Source organism: Bidens hawaiensis, unplaced genomic scaffold (assembly GCF_021521415.1).
Source record: "Bidens hawaiensis isolate Kalapana, Puna unplaced genomic scaffold, B.hawaiensis_p1.1 tig00097022_1, whole genome shotgun sequence".
In the NCBI taxonomy this organism is placed as follows: domain Eukaryota; kingdom Viridiplantae; phylum Streptophyta; class Magnoliopsida; order Asterales; family Asteraceae; genus Bidens; species Bidens hawaiensis.
The window spans coordinates 105-11,458 of record NW_027504594.1 but is presented as its reverse complement, the minus strand read 5'-3'; the positions used below and the strand labels follow the sequence as shown (position 1 = coordinate 11,458).

General features: G+C 34.0%; 1 protein-coding gene across 1 annotated transcript; it reads right to left on the bottom strand.

Moving 5' to 3' along the window:
• Nucleotides 1-2,484: 2,484 nt before the first annotated feature.
• On the bottom strand, nucleotides 2,485-7,413 carry LOC143608091 (protein trichome birefringence-like 35). The gene is made up of 6 exons (XM_077083279.1): nucleotides 7,260-7,413; nucleotides 5,868-6,144; nucleotides 4,834-5,005; nucleotides 4,557-4,753; nucleotides 4,304-4,456; nucleotides 2,485-2,856 (listed from the first exon to the last, which is right to left on the bottom strand). Exons 1-6 carry the CDS (start codon nucleotides 7,411-7,413, stop codon nucleotides 2,526-2,528), a joined length of 1,284 nt encoding a protein of 427 aa, XP_076939394.1. The 3' UTR covers nucleotides 2,485-2,525.
• Between the last annotated feature and the right edge of the window lie 3,941 nt (nucleotides 7,414-11,354).

The following is an 11,354-nucleotide window of genomic DNA, read 5'->3' as shown; positions in this document are numbered from 1 at the left end:
CTCAAGCACACCCGCAAGACGCTCAAAAACCTAACTAGTTTCCGCTATGCGATAACTTACCCCTAGTCACTTGTCGTCTTAACAGTTTATTCGTTTTTGGCATCAATGATTAATCTTTTCAAACTCGTCAACTATGCTTAAATTTTTAAATAAATAAATTTTTCATGCATGCTTTTCCAAGTTTATTTCTCTTGTAAACACCTTTTACATTTTCAAAATTCGATTATTTTAAATAGTCAATTATATATTCACAAAAGTATTTCGTTATACGAAATATAATCAAGATATTTTTCTAAAAGAAATCTCATTTTAATCAAATGGACTATTATCAATACTATTATTATTACTATTATTATTAACAATAGTATTATTATTACTTATTATTATTATTGCCATTATTGTTACTATTATTAATATTCTTATTAATATTATTATTGTTATTTCAAAAAGATCTTTATAATAAAATAAGTAAAATCTTTTACTTCAAATAAGTTCTAAGCCCGTGAGGTTATTACTATCATAAAAAAGTTGTCTTCAACGAGTCCTTTTACTTAACAATCCTCAATATTTTCATAGGGCGCCGCCCAACAGAAAATCTTTTACACTTAAAGTTTTATACAGTTTCCCAAACTTTAACCACAGCTAAGGATTTTTTTACAAATTATTATTATTTTACTTTGAGCATTACGTTTTGTAATCAATTTTTCACAAACTTAAACAACTATCAACAATCATTTCTTATCCCTCATCTGTCAACGCCAGCGAGTTTCGATTAATAAATCATGACACTGCCCATATAATAACTTCAATACCACAACCCATCTTCTAGAAGACAAGCATCGTAAGCTACCCTTTTGTTTTTATTTCTTTCTTCTTTGAGTATGTATATATATACATATATATACAATTTAATATTCTGTGTACACATTATCAAAGCAATTTTATGCATCGATTTTTTTCAAAGATTGTTTACGAAGTTAAATAATGAGTTTTGGTTATTTATTAACTAATGAAATATTTCCTTTATAGTTGCAATTTTTTGTTGATGCATGGATTGACGTTATTTGTTTTATCTAATATTATCTTATGATTCTACACCTAAACCAATATTTTTTAGTTTTTTCCTTTTGTTTTTGAACTAGAGTTAACCATGAATGATTTGGGATTAATCCTCCTACCTTATTCTTCCTCCTACAATATTACAAATATTATTGATCAAAATCGACCAAACAAGTAAAACCATCTTGATTCAAATATTAAATACTAAAATTTCCATGGACATACATCTTAAATTCATGTATATAATATTATCCCACTTTTACATCAATATCTATATGTAGATCATGTTATTTATTAATTTTTATAAAAGTATGCCATCCTTATGGAAAGACATGTTCACCAATCACAATCAATATATGCATGGATAAATCCAAAATGATCAGGAGTTATCATTGTGAATCAACTCGGTTGTAAAGAAGTCGGTTTAGCTCCTTTAAATTCAATTTTTTAGTGTGTTGTATTCTAGTCTTATTTATTTGTTTATTTTATTATTATTATTATTATTATACAGGGACCAAATCTTTGACCTCCTATTTACACTCTTACCACCCAACACATGATTCCATGAACAATTTACCAGTGTATTCTTAACTTTTCACCCATAATTAAAAAAAGATTAAAAAAAATAAAAAATAAAAGCCAACCCAAAGTGTCCAACCTCAAGTTTTGCAGCCCATGAGGCTAACCCAATTATACAACTACACTGAAAAGTGACAACCGATTCGATAACGATTGACCTATTTTTATTGTTTACTAGTTTGATGACTTGGTATCTGACCAATTGCTCATAACTCATGTGTTTTAATGTGAAAATTGGTGTCTAGATTTCATCAATTGCTCGTTTTAATTGGAACATTTCTGCTCATTTTCCCCAAGTAATTTATTGAACCTTGATGGTGTGAATATTCAATATTCTATTGAGTTAGTGCTGTTCAAATAGCTCGACGTTCGCTTGATAAAAGTTCAGAAATAGCTCTCTTGATCAATCCAGTTGTAAATCAGCCGGTCTTAGGGGTCACGGCTACGTTCAAGGTTCACACGTGAGATGCCCATTATCTGGTAAAACCTATACTCTTCCTAATAATGATTAAATATCAAATTAAAGCTCTAGATAAAATCTTGGGTACTTAGGAGAATTTGTTACTTGTTGGTTACTACTTTTATCATGCAAATTAGTAAACATAAACACGGGCTGAAAGTATACACTTGTTATGTTTAAACCCATACCACCGGGAATTTCACCACCAGCTTGTTCGATTTCCCGACTTCACTGCTAAAAGGTCACATGGCAAGAACCGATCTCACGTCAACAACAAATCATATATATACAGGCCAGAAATGTTTACAATAAAAATTCATTACATTTTGACACACCTCACCTTTTGTGAACAACATTTTGCCTCGTTAGTCTAGCCGCAGCAAATCACCATCTTCAATCCATCACATGATTCAAAACCTTGTTTTCATTATAGGAAATGGAACAACAATTGATTCCAAACATCAGGGACACCAGGCAAACACCAATGTATGCAATCAGAATAACTCGCCGGGTTTGCCAACTGCTCAGATGACCGACTTTCCCAAAACTTCCTATAAATTGACGGGTGCCCGTCTTTTCGGTACTCAGACATCTGAGTAATGTTAATAACACTAACCTTAGACTTCAACTTATTTACGATATTACCCACCATCCTCATTCTCACCAAATCCGAACCACTTCCCCAATATCCTTCATCTACGATAGGAACCTTTTCATTATAACAATTCCCTTCTGTGCCTGGTTCCCACTCACGACTCCTATATATGTATATATATAAATAAAAAATCAAGTAAATTACGGTTTTGGTTATTTCAGTAAAAAAGAAAATGAACAAATCAGAGCTTGATACAACTAGTTTTGTCCCTCATCCTAACCATGTTACATTTTTCAGTTAAATAAGGGTATGTGCCCTTCACACAAGGGGCATTTTGATCTTGGATTTTTTAATTTAAAAAAAATAATAATAAGAAAACACATGGTAAAAAACATGTATCTGTACTTATGTGATTTTACTGTGCTTTTAAAATTATGTTTCTGGTATTTTATTTAAAAAAACACATATTTCTTTTGATTTTTTCCTTCAATCAATCAACTATATAATATATTCGATGTTAAATATTAGTAATGTATATTTTCCAAAATATTAAACATCCCAAATATGATATGCTAAGATGATATATATTTCGATTTGAACGAATACTTATATTTTGCAATAAAAATATATATCTTATAAGCACATCGTACAGATAACATTAAATATTTTGAAAAGACAAATTGGAAATAAATAATCCCAACTTTTGTGAATTGGCTAATAATAATCCCAACTTTAAAAATCACTACCAGTAGTCCCAACTTTCAACTATTTTTGTCTCAATGGACCTCTGTTAAAAAAAACTTAACGCCGTTAAGTTTTTTCCCGAGTTTCAAACCGATGTTTTAGGGCTTTTGATCAAAAGGACGATATGAGTCAACCGATGTAAAACTTAACTCAAACCGGTCATCCAAGCGACGAAACAATGTTTCAATTCAGGTGTTTGAATTTCCAATTAGCAAAAATCAAGTCAACTGAATCACCGTTTCGAGATAAGTTTTACATCAGTTGAATCGTATCGTTCTTCCGATCAAAAGTCCTAAAACATCGGTTTGAATCTCGGGAAAAAACATAACGGCGTTAAGTGTTTTTTAACGTGGGTCCATTGAGACAAAATTTTTTGAAAGTTGGGAGCCCTAAAACATCGGTTTGAAACTCAGGAAAAAACATAACGCCATTAAGTTTTTTTTAACGGAGGTCCATTGAGACAAAAATAGTTGAAAGTTGGGACCAAATGTAGTGATTTTTAAAGTTGGGATTATTATCGGCCAATACACAAAAGTTGGGATTATTTATTTCCAATTTGCCTTTTGAAAAATACACACTACAAATATCTCACATCTGAGAATATTATTTTTGAAAAATAAAGAAATATATAACGGACTGAGTGAATTAAATATACAAAAGAAATATAACGCCCCTCATGTGAGAGGCACGTTACCTTATGAACACGGTTAGGACTAGGGACCAAAATGACTATAGAATGTAAACCTCGAATCACCCTGATCTGTTACTAAGAATTCTTTTTTGGACTAAAATGGTTAAAGAGGGCAAACCACAAAGACCAAAACCATAATGTACCCTAAAAAATATTTATAAACGCATATTATTACCATAGATGAGTAGGCGACATTGTAACAAAAAACACTTTCTTCTTTAACGGATCGACATTAGATTCTATCCATTTTGCCCATTCTTTCATGGCTAACTCCATTGCATTTAAGCTCTTGGCTTCTTCACAAACTCCATTTCTTTCGTTACTCCATCTAAATAAAAACGAAAACAGGATTATAAATAATAACATATAGTGAAATAGCAATATTAAATTTATACAAATAATATACTTCAAAATTTTAAATCACTCACAACAACTTTACAGGACCTTGTCTCCACCACAAGTAAGAATTAAAAACCAATATATCGACATGATCCCATTCGGACGCGTGTCTAAGAACAGAATCGGAGCGGATTATTCTCTCGTCTAATCTGTGGTTGACTGGATCGTCCGAGTTAGACTCGACTATAAGTGGGGCCCACTGGAATTCTATTGTTGCATTGTATTCCTATGAACAAAACAAACAGTTGGAACTATGAATCTCTTCAAAAGTCAGAATTGGACCGTTCAGGTCAAAAGTCAAAGTACCTTGGCTCGGAAAATGGTAAGCGGGGCGTTTGGTGTAATTGACTTTTTGTCTGCAGGGATTACCGACTCTAATAAGCATAACATTGATATCCATTGGCCTCGGTTTAGTGAGTCTCCTACAAACATTAATCGTTTGCCTCGCAACTTATTCCACATCTTGGTTGCATTCCATCTAGATTCATTAAAACAAATTAAATACTTGATGAAACTCAATTTTATGTAAATGTGTGCATGAAACGGAAATAACTGAACCATTATTGGAATAACTGACTTAACTGAACTGAAAAAACCGAAGCCAATGAATAACCAACAGTTTGGTTTGATGTTTTTTAAACAAACTTATTTTGTGGTTCGGTTTGTTTTGCATCAATCAAAAAAAAAAGCCAGAACCGAAATGAACCAAACAGACCGATTTGAAGTCATTTAAAAGAAGTTAATAATTGTGTAACCCAAAAAATGTTAGGTTTAAATGTGTAATTAATCAATTAATTACTAATTTAAGCACAAAATTGAAGCCCAAATTTATTATTTTGTGCCATTTTTTTAGTCTAAATGGTAAAATTGAGCGAATCAAAACTGAACCGAATCCATTTAGAAAACCAAGACCAAACGGTTTTCAAAAACTCAAAAACCAAACTTTCGGTATTTGATTCTGTTTGTGCCCAAAACAACCCTAATTCATGTGAAATAACACACCCGTATTCTCAAAACGGGCATTATTTTAGCATCCGTCAAACTAGTTGGTTTGTGTTGACCAATAAACACTTTTCACCAATTTTTATAAATAAATTATAAGTAACAAGCACATGAAATATGATTATAAGACAACAATAAGTTTAATATTCAGGTTGTATGCATTGAGAATACACTTGGGTCACGTTAAATCGTTTTAACCTGGCCCGTTTGACTCATTTCCTCAGTTTCATTTCGATTTGACCCCTTTGAGATAATGTCACAAAACATAATCCAAATCGGCCTATTATAATGACTAATCCTAAATTTAAATTGCATCCAAGTGAACTGATGAACATTACCTCTCTAAATCACAGCCATGAGGCTGCCATCTCCAGTTTTGATACATCAAATCCGGTCTTCCATGTTTATGACAAGCCAATTGGTCAGACATGTATGGACAATCAGATTCATTATAAAGCGGAAATGAAACATTGTCAAATACCCATCGGCCCGAAAACACATCACACACGTCATTCGTATCTTCTTGTTCATCAGATTGAACCAAACGCGTGTTCAAATCAAGTTTTCCATTGTACTTTATTGTAGAGTTGCAGACGCTATATCTATCCAAAATCTCTGAATTCAAAATCCCAAAAAACAAAAGGCAATAATTTTTCTTAAAATCACATATTAATCCTTTACCTAATAAAATAATTTTTTCCCTTATTTTCAGGTCTAAAACCCACTTATCTATTTTAAGTAGCTAAAATTGGTAATAAACTAGGGGGCTGTTTGGTAGCTAATTAATGATTTCATTAAGATGCTACCTCTGAATCGGCCAGAGGTAGAGTGTGCTTGGTTCACTAAAAAGACACCTCTAAATCGTTAAAATTAAGAATATCATTAATTACGGTAAATAAGCTAGTAAATTGTTAACTAAAATATAAATATCATTTTAAAATTAAAATAGTTTGTCTAAAGTTTTCCAATATAAAGCCCCTCAAGAACCTACATGGAGGAGCGGATCCTTCAGTAGTCATGGCAAAATTGCAAAAATCCTAATTCTGTTGATAATCTCACCATAAATTATATGACAAAGTGGGAGTACGCAAAGTTGTGTCGATCATTGCAATAAAATTATAATAAAAAACAATGTGCCTGTATTGCCTATAAACAATGTTGTAAAAATCCCGACCAGGCGCCGATTGATCCCCGACAAAATATAAAATCCGAATTGATTTCGGAAACCATGGATAAAGCTCGTAATATTAAAAACAGACTGACAGTCGCTGGAGGCTAACCAGAGTACTATATCGATATATGTGAGAAGATGCTGATTCTTGAAGGTTGTTAATTGAGTTGGATCGCTAGTCGGTCAATTAATCAGTCAATGGTCAAATGCGGCTAAAATCAGGATTAATCGAACTTAGTTGGTGTTTTCTGACGAGGTACCGGTAGCGGCCAATTTCCGGCCAAAGTGTGTATGCGTATATATATCCCATTGATTAATTGCTAGCCCCCAACCCACCACGCGACTAGGTAGGTTATAAATGGATGAAACGCATTCATATTAATATACCCGGTAAGCATCACATCACATCACATCACATCACATCACATGATAGAGGCTATTTGATTTATACTTAATTAATTTTAAAGCAGTGTAATAATAATTTATAAGAGAAGAGAAAGTAGTAAACTTAGGGTTTGGTTTGTGTACAAAATTCAAGATCTGAGAGTTAGAAAGGAACCTGGTGGAGATTGCAGGGGTTTGTTGCGATCGTCATTTGGTCTTTGGTTTTCATTTTGGTGGATTTGTTGAAAGCGGCGTTCGTTGTAAAAGATGGTGCAGAGGAAGAAGATGGTTGCTATCAGAGGAAGTTGCCTTTTCTTCTTCTGAATCATTATTATTATTATTATTATTATTCTGAGAGACAGAGAGAGTAAGAGTGATGACTGTTTTCTGGGATTTCGACTACACAAATAACGAAATGAAATTTCGACCATTTCAAATATAGGTTTGGACAGGGTAAGGCTGAGGGGTGGGGGGGGGGGGGCGCGAGTGGGGGCTCCAGCCAATAATATTGTGACGTGTGACATAGAGAGAAACTGGATAAGATGGGTGATGGAGCCCCTGGCCCTGGTGTGGAGGGGCTCCAGCAGGGGCTCCAACGGATTTTTTTTTTATTTTTTTATAAATATATTCAAAAAACGTATTATTAAAAAAACTCATAAATTATTAAAAAAAACACACATTAAAAAAAAACACATTAATATCTAAAAATAAAAAAAAAATTAAAGTACTAAAAAAACATTATTCTTATTCTTCGGCTTGGTCTTCTTCGATCAACCTCTTTCGGATACGTTCCTTTTGCCTTTCCATCAGCATTTGATCGACCGGATTTAGGTTACTGAAGTCTCTTGTAAGGAAGTCCAAATCTCTCATTCGACTTTTTTCCTTTTTGTCATTAGAGACCACCTCCATGGTTTTGTTGAATTTATTGAGGGATTCAACAAGATCGACGATGTTTACGGCTCCCCCCTCAGCCGGTTTTTTCCCCTTGGCGTCCCGTCCCAATGGCCGCCTCCTCGGCGGTGAAGACGTTTCCTCCCCCGCAATGTTTAGGTCGAATCCAACGCGGCAATCCGACGCGGCAGAAGCGCCATACGCTCCAGACGAACTAGTTTTAGTCCGTTTCGGCCCTACTTCCGCATCATGGTCCGGCGCCACCAGCTCAACCCACTTGGAACACCTTTTCAACCTCTCCCACAACTTTACATCGTCCCACGTCTTCACCGTCCCATACCTCCGCAAACACTCCTGCTTCCACTCTTCGACAGTAAAATTGTAAACCGCCAAATCATCACTGCCACTTGGTCTCATACGACCGGCGTTCCTGTTGAAAAGATTAGTAAACAAGCCGACAAATTTTCTGATTTCGGACCACCGACCCGAAATCATATCGGCGTTTCGCTCTGTACTCCCAACGAGCGTATAGAACGTCTCCCTAACCTTTGTCCAAAAAACCTTGCTTTTTTGGTAGTCGGCTGCAAAATGAATAATTAAATTAGATTTCCAGTTAACTTTTTTATTTAACTTTTTTATTTAACTTTTTTATTAAAAATCATTTTTAAAAACGTTAAAACAATTACCGCAACGCCGATCCTCAGAAATGACTATCCAAGCCCGACACAAGGCTTCCTTCTCATCCGATGACCACGGAGTGGTTTTCCGTTTCATCCTCGGAGTCGAAGCCGGTCCCGGCCCGTCCGTTGCAAGTTGTTTTTTCCGGTGGACGCGTCTCCTTGCTCCCGTAGCATCACCGTGTGATTCTTGTGTCTCCGGAACAACAAAGTTAGGAGACGGTTGTATGTTGGATGGTTGAAAGCCGGATGTTTCTTGCGACCCCGAAAAAAACATCGATTGGTCTGGTGACGACCATAAATCGTCGTAACTATAACCTGAATCTAGGTTTGGGTACCAATTTCCAGCCATGTTTTAAAAAAAAGGTTTGGAAGATGGGTTGATTTTGGGTTTTTTTTTGAAGTTGTGGTAATTGTTTTATGTGATTTTGGGTGTGGTATGTGATTTTGGGTGTGGTAATTGGTTTAGGTTTATATATAGGAAAAACAGATTTTTTTTTAATAAAATTAAAGAGCCCAACGGCTCATTTCTCATCCCAACGGCTCTTTCACGCATTCCCATGTCCCTTTACGCCTCTTCCTTCACGCGAACAGGCTTGCGCCTGCTTTGAAAGCCGTGCTCGCGCCCTTCTCGCGCCTCGGTGGTGTGGTGCTCGCGCCTGGGGGCGCGAGCGGAGGGGCTCTCGCGCCCCCACTGAAGCCCCACACCCCTCAGCCTAATAAGAAACAATCCCACTCATTAATTATCAGATAGTTTCAAGAGACGAGAATGTTTCAAGAAACCCAATATGTTATTTACTAGCGTTTAGCTCGTGTTACTTTTTGATTTTTTTTTATATTATTATGAATATAGAATTTTCTCGTATAATGGGTTTGGTAAAAAAATAAAATGTTACATTAATCAATAAATTATATGTTATGTTTATATTTGAAGTTGAGTTTCTTTTGGTTTTCTATATTTGTATGGGCATTGTTGTTATAATCTAATAATTATATAGAATGTAATACTTTTAACATAATTATTGTTTGTTGGGTTTTGTTGTTGTACGTGATTTCATTTCATTTTGTCTAGAATCTTCAAAATTTTATTTCTATAAGTTTAGTTTGCGGGATTTAGTATTTTTGTATGGGCTTATTGTTTGTAGTTGGTTGGAGTTACTTATAATTTATTTATTTTTTTTATATTAATGAGTTATATATGTTTAATATATTTTTTTTGTTTATTATTGTTATTAATGTATATTTAGTGTTTTCGGTTATGTTCATATGTAAAAAAGAACTTTTTAAATGTTTTTTTTATTATTAACGTATATATGTTTAATATTTTACATATACTCTAACTATGTATTTTAGTTTTAATATGCTACCCCAAACTTCAATGGTTTAATTGTGAGTTCTTATCTTGTTTCGTTAAATCTTTCTGTAGTTGAAGATAAACTCCACGAAATCCATTGTTGGTCACTTGCTCAAGGCTACTAGTGCTATACTACTGTTGAAGCAGTAGCTACTGTTAAGGTAAATAATACTCGGCATAAGTTAAATATATCATTAATTCATTACATGTCATTAAGGATTTAGTAATGATGTAAACTGTAATGCAAGCTATAGAAACAGGATAGCTCCATCCAAACATCAATCTTGAAAATCCAGAAGTTGGTGTGGTATGCAAATCGCACAAATATATTTCATGACGTATTTTGAATGCTTATTTGCATGGATTAGTGAAATAAAACTGTTGTTTGATTAAGATAAAAACGTGCTGGTGGATGCGAAGAAGGAAAGGCTGAATATAATGGCGGCAATGTCCAACTCTTTTGGATATGGAGGACACAATTCATCCATCTTATTTGCGCCTTACAAGGATTAGTAGCTAGCTTCAATGGCGTTTTACTACAGCATCCTATCTTGTGTAGATATAAATATGTTGATGACTGCATATAAGACCCTTAGTCTTTGATTTTCAGCTCAAATGCCGAAATTATTTTCTGGATTTGAACTGATATCTATTTAACTATGCATTGTCGTCCTAATCAGTGTCGGCTCAACACTTTTGGAGGCCTAAAGCGAAATACAAAATGGAGGCCTTTTCTGAAATTCATTTTTATTAACCACTTTATGAAAACCATAGACCGAATATTTTAATACAATGCGAGTATGCTATATAAAATGTAATTAACCTAACATTATGTTGTCTACTAATCAGTTTAACTCGTTTAATCCAATCACCTACTTGTTCGGGTTAAAAAAGTGAAATTTGGTGAGAACTTAACCCACAGATCGACCCTTGCTTCGTATCAAACTCATTATGACCCTTTAGCTTAACCCACCGTGTTCCGCACTATAATTAAACATGAATCATACCTTCATTATCCATAGACCATAGCTCATGTTCTGATATTAAACAGCCACCTTAATTAATTCTGACTTGAACAACTCCCACAAAAAATATTAAAAAAAATGCTTGTAACATACAAAAGAAAAAAAAAGAAGAAAACCGCCTTACCAAACATACGTTTTATGCTTAATCTTAACAAACGAAAAAAAAATAAAAAAAAAGAACCTCAAATCAATAGCTATAACTTTCAATACTTTAATATGATATATTTGTTGCTAACAACCTATAAATCATAATCCTCAAAAAAACATCTGATGCAAATCAAAAAATAAAAATTAAAAAAAGAAATGAACCAGAAACAACAATA

Bases quoted from the DNA above. Each gene is read 5' to 3' on its own strand.
- LOC143608091 (XM_077083279.1), bottom strand. From the start codon at position 7,413: ATGATTCAGAAGAAGAAAAGGCAACTTCCTCTGATAGCAACCATCTTC. The intron at 5,006-5,867 runs GTAATGTTCATC...TAATGAATCTAG, and splicing joins CATGGCTGTGATTTAGAGAG to ATGGAATGCAACCAAGATGT. The intron at 2,857-4,303 runs GTAATAATATGC...ATACATATATAG, and splicing joins ATGTCGCCTACTCATCTATG to GAGTCGTGAGTGGGAACCAG.